The sequence below is a fragment of the Octopus bimaculoides genome, chromosome 13, assembly GCF_046866305.1.
Source record: "Octopus bimaculoides isolate indiv1 chromosome 13, ASM4686630v1, whole genome shotgun sequence".
NCBI lineage: Eukaryota > Metazoa > Mollusca > Cephalopoda > Octopoda > Octopodidae > Octopus > Octopus bimaculoides.
Window position 1 is genome coordinate 33,579,297 of NC_142940.1, and position 14,765 is coordinate 33,594,061.

Below are 14,765 nucleotides of genomic sequence, written 5' to 3' on the forward strand. Positions count from 1 at the left end.
GACTGATAGAATAAGTACTAGGCTTACAAAGAATAAGTCCCGGGGTCGATTTGCTCAACTAAAGGTGGTGCTCCAGCATGGCCGCAGTCAAATGACTGAAACAAGTAAAAGAGTATGTAAATGTATATATAAATCTTAAAATTAAATCACAAATCTTGTAATTACAGCTGCCCAGGGTTTCCTGGTCAAAATAATAATTTATTCTGCCACTTATCAAGCTGAAAACATACAGGATCTTTAGGCCTAGTAATGTCTTTACATTTCCATAAAGATGTATACAATGAATTGATACACATATATTGCTGGTATAAATATATGTATACCAATAATACACAAACACAAATAGTGTGTCACTAGTGAATCAAGTTTGAAATTTGGGAGATAGAATGAGAAACACAGAAACAGAGAATGTTCAAAAAAGTTTGACATTTATTACAAATATATACCCCCACTGCATTGCTGTGTGTGTGTGAGATAGAGATATAGCAATTGAGAGGTAGATACAAAGAGTTTGTAAAATCTTCATGTGTGTGTGTGTGCACATACACACACACATATATATAATGAAATCACTCAATCTTTTAATATGAATACAATATTAATAACACAAACACATACATAAATGTATACATTTAGTTATGTAAAAAAAACCAAGACTTTTTCTTTCAGACATATTGTAGAAAAGACATTGTGTTTGAGTTTAATCTTTTATATTGAAAGTTGATCATATTTTTCAAGTTTTGTTCTGAACAATAGCATTCTGAAGTGAATTCAAGTTTCTCAACCTGCTTAGCCTCTTCGTCAAATTAAGAAGGTAACAGTTGTGACATATTATTTGTGCATTTTGTAGTGGATCACAAAGGAACATGGGAATAGCATTGTAAATGATAAAAATCATTACTGTTGGACTTAACTCCAGATAAATTTCATAGTTTATGTCAACTTGTGTTGTATCAAAATGGTTGACTACATCAGTAAAAACCAGAAAACATGGCTCACATCATATAAACTCACAGAATATATTACAAAAACACCAAACTGAAAACTTTTTTATCAACTTGAAACTACCTGAAATTTGCCAACACTACAACTGATACCCCCCCCCCCCCACTCCATATGCATGCACACATGTATATCAGGACTCATACACTGTTCACTTTCCTAACTCTTGTACATAATTCTATGTACTATACATGCACCTTTGGTGAGTTGTAGTGCACCTGAGCACTATACACAATCATTTCATTATCATTATCATAAACCAACAACCAATGTAATGTGGAAGTTGTAAACTTCCTGTGTCAACCTGTTACATCAGCTACACAAAAAAAGTTTCTCATGGATTGACCATGTAACTAGGAACAGTCGCAGTCTGTTGTAATACAGTGGATGAAACAAAACTAGATGGCAAAAACCATTAGCTGACAACGCTACAATTCTCTATAGAATTGGTAATACAACCACCTTTGATGGAATTTCATATGAAAATCAGATTAACTTTGCAAAGTTTATAAATAAATAACAAAATACAAAGAGACAATCCATAGATACAGACCCGGCACATTAAATTAAGTAGAATATATTGTTATCTACTGAACAGTTTTAAAGGTGGCATAAATATTTTATTAGTTATAATATTAGTCCCATAATCCTTTACAATCTATGGCAAAAAGAGAAAAAAATATCGCTGCAATAATCATCACGTTCTACCAATGATGAGGCTGAGAACTCTTTGAAACAAATGAAATTAGGGATGTTAAGGTTCTGCCATGAAAAATTAAGGACTAATAGGGATACAGGAAAAATGTCTTTAATAGAAAAAAGTAAACTCAAACAATTTCATTTTTAATACAATATGTATGTATATATGTAGAATATACAATATACACATATATACACATATGAAGGCAATGAATACAAAAACAAAAAAGTGATATGAGAGGAACAAGTTTTAACAATGTTGTATTAGTATAATGCTTGAACATGTGTGTGTGTGTGTGTGTATATCATCATCATCATCATCATCATCGTTTAACGTCCGCTTTCCATGCTAGCATGGGTTGGACGATTTGACTGAGGACTGGTGAAACCGGATGGCAACACCAGGCTCCAGTCTATGTATACATACATGCACACACACACACACAAACTCTGCTGTCTCTCATTAAATTCTCTCCTTTCAACTTTTCTTTGAAGAAGGACTGTCCAAAACAATGAGTTCCCACTCCTCATATGTTCAGCTCTCTTTTTATTGATTTTACTACATAATGTCTTGCCAATGCAGACAAACATGTCTTTTTGGAGTCCAGTTGATCACACACACACATTAATATTGTCTACATATAAAAATCTTACCTAAATCAATTAGAAACATATCTGAACACACTTTCAATTCTGTGCGTGTGAGTTTATGTGCACAATGACACATGATACAGACAATATACATAACCATAAACAAACACAAACAAAGGGGAAAATATGTACTCAATACAGAGACAAGATTTTATTTATTTAGATTATATTCATTTGAAGCTGAGAAGTGTTTCTGTCATGACTGAGTTTTATATTTTCGTTCTTCACTGCAATATAAGGTTGTCATAACTAAAGAGTTATAATGGTGACAAACCTCACATTCGTATACACACACATACATGCATGCACACACACACGTGTGCATGCGCATATGTCAATCTACATACAAATATACACAGTTGAAAAAGTTAGTTTCACAAACATTCAAAAATTAGAACCCTGCCTCTCATTCTTGGAATATGTTGAACAAATCAATAGAAAATCAAAAACAGGAATTAGCCTTGCATTCTAATTTAGTGTTGTGGAATGTGTGTGTGAGTGACAGGTGATAGATAGATAGAGAGAGAGAGAGAGAGAAGACGCATGAGTGGATCAGGGCAGGAAATGTGAATGACAACTGATCAGTGTGGGTGTGTTTGATGAGAAATTCTTTGTTCAAAAGATCAACAAAATCAAATGTTTAGGATATGTGAATGAGGGAAAAGAAAATATATTACAACACACACACACGCATGTATGCAAAAAGAAGTCTTGTATAGTTAACACCATCATAACTACTAGGTAGCTTAATCCAACTGAGAGGTGTTGGTAAAACAAAAAATAAAGAAAAACAATAATTCAATGAAATGTTATTAAAAAGTGCAGCAAACAAAGTAGTGTTGTTGGTGGTGGAGTGGGGGGTTGGGGGAGAGGGGTAGACACAGAAGGATTTCTGATCACAATCTCCAGCAAATATAACAGTTGTTGGTAAATGTGGTGGAGGTGATGGTGACAATCAGAACAATTTCCAGTCACCACTACCAAATAATAATATTGAAATAGTGTCGCTGCTGTTGGCTTTCATGGTGGTAGTGGAGGTAGACAGAGTAATTCCCCACTCCCCACTCTATCACCAAATGATAGTATTGTTGTTAGCAGTGGTGGTGGTGGTTATTTTGGTGGACAGAAGGATTCCCAGCCGTCATTTCCACCACCATCATCACTAAATAAATCATAACACTGTACAATATACCTAAACTGTATGGTTTCATCTCTTGGCAAGGCGTTTGCTCTGCCAAGTTTCAAATTTGTTGTACGCAGCATTTAACATCTCCTCCATGTGGCCAGTAAGCTGAATGACAAAGAAAAAAAATTATGTGTGTGTGAGTATGTGCACAAATATATTTATATATAAAATCAATAAGGTAATATATAACATTTATTAATGACATGGTAATTTATAGTACAGAATACATAAGTACAAAAAAATTTTAAATCCTAAAAAAATGGACCAAATTTATAAATATAAAAACATCATAAAGCATTTTGAATTCCTGATTCAATAAATCTAATTTTATATAAAGTGCTATCAAGAAAATGACTGAGGCAGAGGTAATAGTCATGTGGTTCTTGCCTTGGGGCAAGTGTTATCTATTGTAGCATTGTAGATAACAATGCTATGGTAGAAATCTGGGAGATGAAAACTAAGCAGCAACCTGGCATACATACATATGTACAGACACACATGCACACACACCTACATATACAAAATGTGTGTGTGTGCATGCACGTCAGTGTGTATAATGGTGTAAATTGGTGGTTCAAGCCACATTCCAATAAAACTTTGCTTTTTGATAGAGAACAGTTATAATAAATATCAGACTGGAATAAGTATTGCTTCATTTCAATTTCAAACTCACCCCTGTTTCTCTGCTAGCATGGGTTTCACTCATTTCATATTTATGTGTATCTATATATATATAATATTGAGTGTCAAAACAAACACCCCTATCCTACCTACTGAGCTGTTGGTTTCTCCTGTTTTATAGTCTTCACATCCTCTAATTATATTCAGACAATGTTGGTTCTACCACAAACATATTGTCATTATTATATTTCTGGTTTTATGTTCAGAGTTCAAATTCTGTTGAGGTTAACTCTGCCTTTTATTCTTTTTGGGTCAATAAAATAAGTACCTGCTGAGTACTGGGGTTGAAGTAATCAACAAGCTCCATCCCATCAAATTTCAGGCCTTGTGCTTATATTAGAAAGACTTATTATTATTACTTTATGAAGATTTATGTAACTCCTCATGAAGGTAAATACATAAGGAGAGAGCAATGTGATATGTAATAAAATGCAGGCTGACTCTGTTATTGAACTGAACAATATCTGTGCATTATTATTGTACAACTTAAGGCAGTAAGCTGGCAGAATCATTAGCAAGCCGGGCTAAATGCTCAGTAGTATTTCGCTCGTTTTTACATTCTGAGTTCAAATTCTGCTGCGGTTAAGTTAGCTACTCATCTTCCACGGTCAATAAAATAAGTATCAGTTGAACACTGGGGTTGATGTAATTGACTTACATCTTCTGGAATTGCTGGCCTTGTGCCAAAATTTGAAAGCATTATTATAATACAACTTTGTTTTTCTTCCTTTTGAGGTCGATAAAATAAATACGTCAAGTTACTGCGGTTAATGTAACTGACAAACCCCTCCCCTCAAAATACAGATTTGTAACTGTGGATTTGATAAATAAATGTAACTCTCTTGCAATAACATGTTACTGTAACAACTGTTTTTTTTTTGTGTCTCACACTATCTGTATCTCTCTCTAGTGACAGTCCTCCATGTCTCACAGGTGGACAGGAAGATGGAGAGTACAAGTCAGAGCATGCAACAGTCTGATTTTGCCATCTTTGTCCCCATTGATTTGAGTTTTAGTTTGTGCAAAGAGGTATTAGTTTTGAGGGCTGGCATGCTGCTCCCTGATTGACAGGTGGATGGGCATCAGTGGTCCTTATCAATCTTGTGGCTCCAAGGGCCATATCTTGGTAAACACTTTAGCTGGAGAGTAAAACTAGATAAGGGAATGGTGTTAACATGGCACAGCTGGGCAAATGACTTCCATAAAGGAGTCACTTGTCAGGGTGGAAATTAAAATGATTTTGTGTTCACAACCAAGGAGAGTCACACAGCTGGAAGTAACTGGGTGTGGTCAAAGTTATATAGAAACAGGACCTCCCAAGCCTCCATGCCCAAAACACACACTATATGATGATGTACAAACTGACACTATAAAAACAACCTAAAGAAAAAAGAAATTTCAGATAATTTTAAATGGACAAAGCCTGCAAAAGAAAAAAGAAAAAGAGGAAGAGAGAGAAAAAAGAGAAGGGTTAAGTGTTTGTTACTTACATTAATGGAATAATGCTGACTAATCAAATGTTCTTTGAATGCGTTCAGTTTATTGATATGGAATCTCTCCAAAGTTGACTTCATCTTGATAACCTGGAAAATGAAACAGGTATTTGAATAGATTTGAACACTGCACATCAAATGTGCAATATTTCTTAACCTGTTAGTTCCTCTCCAATTATTGCTGGTCTTAGTAGATGATGTATGGAGGAGAAATAATTACAATGACATAATATTATATGACCTTTGGTTGATGCTCACAAAGCAAAGCCATAATCAGACATTCCTCTATTGTAGTAAATCAATTAAAAACACTTCACAATTTCAAAATGCAGTGGCAGTGTATTATGATGTAATACTTTGTCTTGTGGTATCTGCTTGTAGCTAAGCAGACTGAGGTCAAATATACTGATAGTATATTACTGCTGACTCTTGAGCTAATCATTCAATATAGATCCTTTTAATTTAGCCTAACTCTTCTTGTTGTGTGCCCCTCATTCTCATAACAGAAATATCCTGACTTTATCTTTACAATTGCTTTATTTATTTACGGCTGTTAACTTTCCTAAAAATTGCCCAATGCTAGAAACCACTGTCACCATTACTATTATAATTATTATTCAAAGGTGTTAAGCTGTCAGAATCATTAGCATGCTGGATAAAAAGCTTAGTGACATTTCTTTTGGCTTTATGTTCCAAGTTCAAATTCTGCTGAGGTTAACTTTGCTTTCATTCTTCCGGGGTTGATAGAATAAGTACCAGTCCAGCACTGGGATCGATTTAGTTGACTGGCCCTTTCCCACAAAATTTTTGGCCTTGTGCCTATCGTAGAAAGAACTACTACTAAGGCAGCAAGCTGGTAGAATCATTTGTGCAGTGGACAAAAGACAAAGCAGTATTTCTTCCAGCTCTTCACATTCTTAGTCAAAATCCAGCTGAGGTCAACTTTGACTTTCAATGTTTTGAGGTTATCAAAATAAAGTACCAGTCAAATGATGGGGTTGATGTAATGGACTACCCCTCTAAAATTACTGGCCTTGTGCCAAAATTTGAAACTATTATCATTATCAAGGTGATGGATGGGCAGAATTGTTAGGGTCAGACAAAATGCCCTCTGTGATATTTAGTCATGACTTTTTATGTTCTGTTTTGAAATCCCACTGAAGTTTTTTCATCCCTCTAGGGTTGATGAAAGACCAGTCAAATACTGACATCAATTTAATCAACTAAACCCTTCACCACGAATTTGTTCTTGAGCCAATAATATTATTATCATTGATGGAATGAAGGCAATGGAATGGCAGAATCAGATAAAATGATTTGCAGAATTTGTTCGGGCTCTGAGTTCTAATCCCACTAAGGTCATCTTTGCCCTTAATCCTTCCATGGCTATTTAAGTATCAGCCACGTACTGGGCTTTACTTAATACAAAAAGGTCAACAATCCAAGATATCATTTCACTAGAATTATCAAATTTTCTAGAACAAACCTTTTCTTCTAAGAACTTGGAAGATGCTGGAAAACAGGACCAAAAGTGTCTCAATAGTTCACACAATGCACTGTAGATCTGTTGGAGTTCTTCTTGAGTATCGAAAGGAATTATTTCTAAAATTACAGAAAATAAACATTCAAAATAACATTACAAGTCAAATAATAAATAGGGGAGGGAGGTGGTGGTTTACAAATGATCTCATTAATACTGGCTTGAGACTGACAACAATTGGTTTTTACAGCTGGATGATAGGGCCACGTAAAAAGCATCTAGCACACTGTAAAGTGGTTGGTATGAGGAAGGGCATCCAGCTGTAGAAACCAAGCCAAATTAGACTGGAACCTGGTGCAGCTCTCCTATTTGCCAGCTCTTATTAAACTGTCCAACCCATGCCAGAATGGAAAACGGCGGTGAGCTGGCAGAAATGATAACATGCAAAGCGAAATGCTTAGCAGTATTTCGTCTGCCACTATGCTCTGAGTTCAAATACCTTTGAGGTTGACTTTGCTTTTCATCCTTTTGGGGTCGATTAAATAAGTACCAGTTATGCACTGGGGTCAATATAATCGACTTAGTCCGTTTGTCTGTCCCCTCTGTGTGTAGCCCCTTGTGGACAGTAAAGAAATAAGAGTGGAAAACGGATGTTAAATGATGATGATGTATAATATTGTATACTCCCTATAATAACCACTCAACTGTGGTGAGTCACATGATCTAGGTTTTATTGCTATGTCCATTTCCTCCCCATCATACACTTCTTCCTTCCATCCCACCCCACCCATTCTGGTCAATATCCTTTCTCTCCATTTCCCCTGCATAGTCACATACACACACTCACCAATTAATTGAGTACTCCCCTATCCTCACCTCCCTCATAATCCTTTCTGACAACATCGTTCCCTCTCCAAATTTACATTTACTATATACAAAACACTCTCGCCCCACAGTTCACACAATGAAATGGTTGGCTGAATAAGCTGAGAATGTGCAGGGTCATGAGGTCCCTCTCATTTTGGCTCACTGATATCTATTTAGCCTTTCTAAAGTTGATATCACAAGAAAATGTGCATTGTATTTTGGACAATGTAAGTAAGTAAAATCCCTCGTTGGCAATTGGAGGGGGAGGCTGTCCTCTCAATCAATACACTGCTGTGGGTTCCACTGGATGATGGACACTGTTGGTGATGTTATTCCACACTTTCTGATCCATGGTGCCAGCCTTAGCATGCTTGAGGTCAAGGTACTGCGACTTCAGGTCTTCCTCAATTTTTTTCGCCCATGTCTTCTTTGGTGCACTGGATTCTCCTGTGTGTGGGTCACTGCCACCATAAAAGTTGGTGTGGTAGTCTTCTGGTGCTCATCCTGCAGAAGTGGCCAGTGTAATCCCAGATAAGTGAAAAGATGGGTCAGCCACAGTTAGAATGTCTTTTGATCTTAGGTCTGCTTAATAAGGGCTGACTCAAGATCAAACAGCTCAACCATGAAGTTTGAATTTTTTCTCCTTTAATTAACACAGCTGCATGACATGTGGTAACAGCTTGACAAATGCACTATTACCTTAGAGGGCCTCTTTTAACTGTTGTTGTTGCTTAACCACATGATCAAAGGCACTCCAGCCATGACCATCCCATTCTATTTTCAGGCACTGTGATTCTAAGGCTAAGTATCCTCCCCCACTTTAAAGACAGATGGACAAGATTTAGCTGTTATTTCCAGCAGGCTGTGCAAATGTGTATATTCTCTCAGTGGCTCATCTTTTCACTGTATAGAAAAGAGTAAGCATTTGTTTTGTGCCACAACATAAATCATTAGAACTGAGAGGTTGTAAGCATCTCAATGAAAACTAATTTTGTGAATCAGTTAATACAACCCAGATTTATATAAATTGCACAGACTACACTCTCACCAAATTCTATATATATCCCCCATGAGAATGTATCAATGATTCCAAATGTTGGTGTACCCAAATATTGTGGGGGGACACTGGTATGTCAGTGTCCCCTAAACATACCAGGGGGGTGGACTCTGGTATGTCAATGTCTCCTAAATATAGTAGGGAGAACCCGGATATGCTGATGTCACCAAATGTTGCAGCGAAGACTCTAGTATGTCAGTGTTGCCAAATATAGTAAGGTGTATCCTGCTATGTTGATGTACCCCCAAATATATATTTCTTTATTGCCCATAGGGGGCTAAACATAGAGGGGACAAACAAGGTCAGATAAAGGGATTAAGTCGATTACATTGACCCCGGTGCATAACTGGTACTTATCCAATTGACCCCAAAAGGATGAAAGGCAGAGTTGACCCCAGCGGAACTTGAACTCAGAACCTAACAGCAGACAAAATACTGCTAAGCATTTTTCCCGGAGTGCTGATGATTCTACCTGCTCTGGGCAGACTCTGGTATGTTGATGGCCCCAAATATATCAACTTACGTTGTAGATCTTGCTGACTTGTTCTTTGCATCAAACTTCCACCAGGAGAGAGTTCTCCCAACACACTGAGAGCTAAATGAACTGGAAGAACCTGCAGAAAAGATATATTAGAATTTATATATAAAAAACAACCCCACCTAAAAAAAATAAAACAAACAAAATACTTAAAAAATAAATATTGAGAAATTTATTTGTAGATTTAATTTGTTGTTGTATATACAGAGTTAAAATCCATGTCTTGATGATGATGATGATGATCATCATCATCATCAACAGTCTCATTAGACTTATCTACACAATACCAACTGTTGCGAGAAGCCCAGCTTTCAATTCACACTTCAACTATAAGTCACCTCATAATGCAAATCTATTGTTTTGTTTTAATCATTGTGAGTGTGAAAGAGATAGCAACGTCATTTAACCCTTTCAATAGCAGCCTGCTTTTGACTTCCCAACAACATTTGACTTAAAAGACTGCATTGGCTAGATACATCCTAGGATCTTTCTTGTAAAACTTTACTTAATAATTAGTGGCATGTACTGTGAAATGGTTTAAGTTATTGATATAATTGTAACTAACTTATTTGATAGCATTTTCCATTGATGGATGTCTTTTCATATAAGTAAGCTATGAAATTCTTAGATTCTCTTGATTTCCTGTAACTCAGACCACCTCATAGCCCTAGCAGACAAAAGGGAAAAGGTGTTGCCCTGAAGGATAGCAAGGGAGATGTACTGGAACAGTCACTCTGACTCACGGGGCTCACACTTGATAATAGCCATCTCTGCCCCAATAGTGGTAAGCAGGGATATGGTCAGGGGACCGAGAATGCCAGAGGGTCTCCACTGCCACAGGCTTGACCGTAAACCTGTCAGAGAGCAACTGACACTTTGACAGTTTGCTTTTCTTAGCCTGACTGGCAGCTGAACACACCAAACTGTTGCTGGAGAAGGTGCCAACACTCGAGGTCATCTATCCATTCCCACACAAATTGCCGATACTAAATATGTTCATATCTGAATTTAAAATGTTGAGATGGTGCTACTTCCATTATTATAGTGTTAATCATATAAAAAGAACATTTTTTTTGCACATAACATTCTGAGATGATCTGGGTTGTATTACTGATAGCATTTCGAGATCAAGGCAATATGGGTGCCCAGAAGTAGACCGGCCTGGGGGAGAAGGGTATGGAAACTTAAAGACCCTGCAAATGGACAGAGATTTAGAGACAAGTTACTTGAAGCATTTGACGAAATAGAAGGGGATATAGCATCATACAACGTGGAAGACAATTGGAGATTTTTGCGGGACAACCTGTTGAGAGCCACAGACCAGATCTGTGGCTGGTGTAAAGTCCCCTCTCGACCCAGAGTAACGTGGTGGTGGAACAAGGATGTAGACGGGGCTATTAGACAAAAGAAACAGGCTTGGAAGGACTGGAAGAACGGTGGTAGCAGGGAATTGTACCAATCTGCCAGAAGGGAAGCTAGGCGACAGGTTTATTTAGCCAGAGGGGAAGCAGATAAGAAAAGATTTGCCAATGTTCTGCACCGTGAGGACCAAAGACTCGAGGTATTTCGTGTTGCAAGACAGTGTAGGAGAGAGAATAGTGATGTTGTAGGAGAGAAATGTGTTCGCATGGATGATGGTACGCTTGCACTAAATGAGGCTGCAAAGAAAGAGGTCTGGAGATGCCACTACGATAGATTGCTTAATAAAGAGAATGAATGGGAGAAAGAGAGCCTGCTGTATGTCGACCCAACAGAGGAACCAGCTATCCGAGTTGACAGTACCAGGGTAGATAAAGCAATTAAGAGTATGAAGACAGGGAAAGCCCCCGGCCCATCAGGAATCACTGCAGAGATGCTCAAAATATCTGGCAGTGTTGGCTACAGCCTAGTCACCCGTATTACGAACCAGGTGATACACGAAGGAGTCATACCCAATGACTGGTGTAGCAGCACCATAGTAAACTGCTACAAAGGTAAATGTGACGCTTTAGACACTAATAATTACAGAGGCATCAAGCCGTTAGATCAGGTTATGAAAGTTACGGAGAGGGTCATAGCCCAACTAATTAGGGAGCAAATCAATTTAGATGAGATGCAGTCTGGGTTCATGCCAGGTAAAAGCACCACTGATGCCATATTTCTAGTGAGACAGCTGCAGGAGAAATATCTAGCCAAGGATAAACCTCTGTACCTGGCTTTCGTTGACATGGAGAAAGCCTTTGACAGGGTCCCCCGATCCCTTATCTGGTGGTCAATGAGGAAACTTGGGATAGAAGAATGGTTAGTGAGAGCTGTGCGAGCCATGTACAGAGATGCTGTCAGTAAGGTGAAGGTTGGAAATGAGTACAGTAATGAATTCCGGGTAGAGGTAGGGGTCCACCAAGGTTCCGTCCTCAGCCCCCTCCTATTTATCATAGTCCTCCAGGCGATCACAGAGGAATTCAAGACAGGTTGCCCCTGGGAGCTCCTCTATGCTGATGACCTTGCACTAATTGCGCAGTCACTATCAGAACTAGAGGAGAAGTTTAAGGTGTGGAAGCAAGGACTAGAATCGAAGGGCCTTAGAGTCAACCTAGCTAAAACCAAAATCCTAATAAGTAGGAAGGTAGATAAAACACAAACCCCTTCAGGTAGATGGCCCTGCTCAGTATGCAGTAAAGGAGTAGGTAGTAACTCTATAAGATGTACCCGGTGCAAGCTATGGACACATAAGAAGTGCAGCAATATCAAAGGCAGATTAACTACAAAGTTAGTTTTTGTATGTGGCAGATGTTCAGGTGCAATAAACACTGTAAACAAACAGGAAACAACTTCTATCTCATTCCAGGGAGAAAAACTAGAGGTAGTTGATAGCTTCTGCTATCTGGGTGACCAAGTTAGTAGTGGGGGTGGGTGCGCTGAAAGTTTAACTGCTAGAATAAGAATAGCCTGGGCCAAATTTAGAGAGCTCTTACCTCTGCTGGCGACAAAGGGACTCTCACTCAGGGTAAAAGGCAGACTGTATGACGCATGTGCACGAACAGCCATGCTACATGGCAGTGAGACATGGGCTGTGACTGCTGAGGACATGCGTAAGCTCGCAAGGAATGAAGCCAGTATGCTCCGCTGGATGTGTAATGTAAATGTGCATACTCGTCAGAGTGTAAGTATCTTGAGAGAAAAGCTGAACATAAGAAGCGTCAGTAGTGGTGCGCAAGAGAGACGGTTGCGCTGGTATGGACATGTGGTGAGAATGAATGAGGATAGCTGCGTGAAAAAGTGCCACTCCCTAACAGTTGAGGGAACCCGTGGAAGAGGTAGGCCCAGGAAGACCTGGGCTGAGGTGGTGAGGCAAGACCTTCGAACATTGGGCCTCACCGAGGCGATGACTACTGACCGAGACCTTTGGAAATGTGCTGTGCGTGAGAAGACCCGGCAAGCCAAGTGAGATCGTTGCCAGTGCCCCTGGACTGGCTCTTGTGCAGGTGGCACATAAGATGTACCATCCTGAGCGTGACCGTTGCCAGTACCGCCTGACTGGCCTTGTAGGGTTTTCGAGCGAGATCGTTGCCAGTGCCCCTGGACTGGCTCTTGTGCGGGCGGCACATAAAAGACACCATTTCGAGCGTGGCCGTTTTCGTGCGGGTGACACGTAAAAGCACCCACTACACTCTCTGAGTGGTTGGCGTTAGGAAGGGCATCCAGCTGTAGAAACTCTGCCAAATTAGATTGGAGCCTGGTGTAGCCATCCGGTTGTACCAGTCCTCAGTCAAATCGTCCAACCCATGCTAGCATGGAAAGCGGACGTTAAACGATGATGATGATGATGGTAGTGCAGTATCACTTGCATGTAAATCTGCATATAAAAGTGGCAGTAATCCTTGTAGGAAAGACTGTCAAAGTTGATTTATTTAATTTTTAAATGTTCAAAGCAGTACCTGAGACAAAGCTGGTAACCAATGAGGCAATTTCTGGTGAACCATCTGAGCTGCCTGAACAACATTGTCATTGGTTGAATATAGAGATGCTGATATAGGTGTTGGCCCATGCAGATAGCGCTCCATTTTTGTCAAACTCAATGAAGTTGCAGATGAGCTAGTGTCTTCCTCAAGGTCTGTGTAGTGAATCTTCTCCATGATTCGAGCCTGAAAATAATAACAAATGAAAGGCCATAAAAAGATTCAACATATGCAAATTTGGGCATTTAAAAAGACAGGGTTACAGCAGACCTGTGGCTAAACAGCAACATACAGACTAGAAATTACAACATGTCTGATTTACTTTATAAATTAGAGATGAAGATTAAAACTTGAAATCTCAGTAATTTAAACTCAGAGATTAACAAAACAGTTGACAGTAGGATGTTGATAAGAAAATATGGCAAATTTCTGAAGAGGAATGGTTCCAAAAGCGCTAATTCAATGAGGCATCTGGATCAATTAAGAAGACATTATAAGCAAAAGTATTTGATTATAGGCATTAAATGAAGACATTCTTATGGTACAGTGGATCTGTTTTATTGTTTCTTTTTTAAAAATTTCCATGGCATTATACTAGAACCTGTTGTGGTGGGCAATGCGATAGAAGGTAATAACACTGGAGTGGTGAGGTGTAGAACTAAGGATACAGTGAATTAAAAAGAAAAATGGGGTTCACTTTCTACTCCATTAAATTCACCCTTTGACACACATGTGTACTATGTGTGAAAGTATCTTCAGCCAGTTCAAACCAACAATGCCACACTGCTTCTACTGTATCACACTGTTACCCCAGAGCTAGCTATATCCTAGCCAAGCTCTTCAAGTTCTGTCTCTCTCTTGGAATAACCTGATCCCTGGAAACATGCTACTATGTGCCCCATTCTCAAGAAGTGCAACACTTGTGACCCTGCCAGATACTGTCCTCACTTCCAATATCTCAAAGGTGATAGCCATTAACAACTGCCTTTAAATTTTTCCCTCTCCTTAATGCTCATCATTCTAGCCAAATCTTCTTAAGTCCGACTTTTCTATATGACTCACCAGTGTTCTCTCACTCTCAAGAATTTCAATGAATCCAGTCTTGCCTTTGATATCAGCATAACTTTTGACCATTTGGCATGCAACTCTTCTGGCAAAACTGTTTACCTATTA

General features: G+C 38.7%; 1 protein-coding gene across 2 annotated transcripts in view; it reads right to left on the reverse strand.

Annotated features, from left to right (window-relative positions):
- Nucleotides 1-407: 407 nt before the first annotated feature.
- LOC106872060 (general transcription factor IIH subunit 1) overlaps nt 408-14,765 on the reverse strand; it is a 38,206-nt gene continuing 23,848 nt past the window's right edge. For both annotated transcript variants that reach the window (XM_014918904.3, XM_014918905.3), the window contains 5 exons: nt 13,572-13,778; nt 9,640-9,730; nt 7,199-7,314; nt 5,710-5,802; nt 408-3,643 (listed from right to left, as the gene is read on the reverse strand). In XM_014918904.3, coding sequence (XP_014774390.1) covers nt 3,560-3,643; nt 5,710-5,802; nt 7,199-7,314; nt 9,640-9,730; nt 13,572-13,778 — 591 coding nt within the window. In that variant the 3' untranslated portion in view covers nt 408-3,559. The remainder of the gene's footprint in view (nt 3,644-5,709; nt 5,803-7,198; nt 7,315-9,639; nt 9,731-13,571; nt 13,779-14,765) is intronic.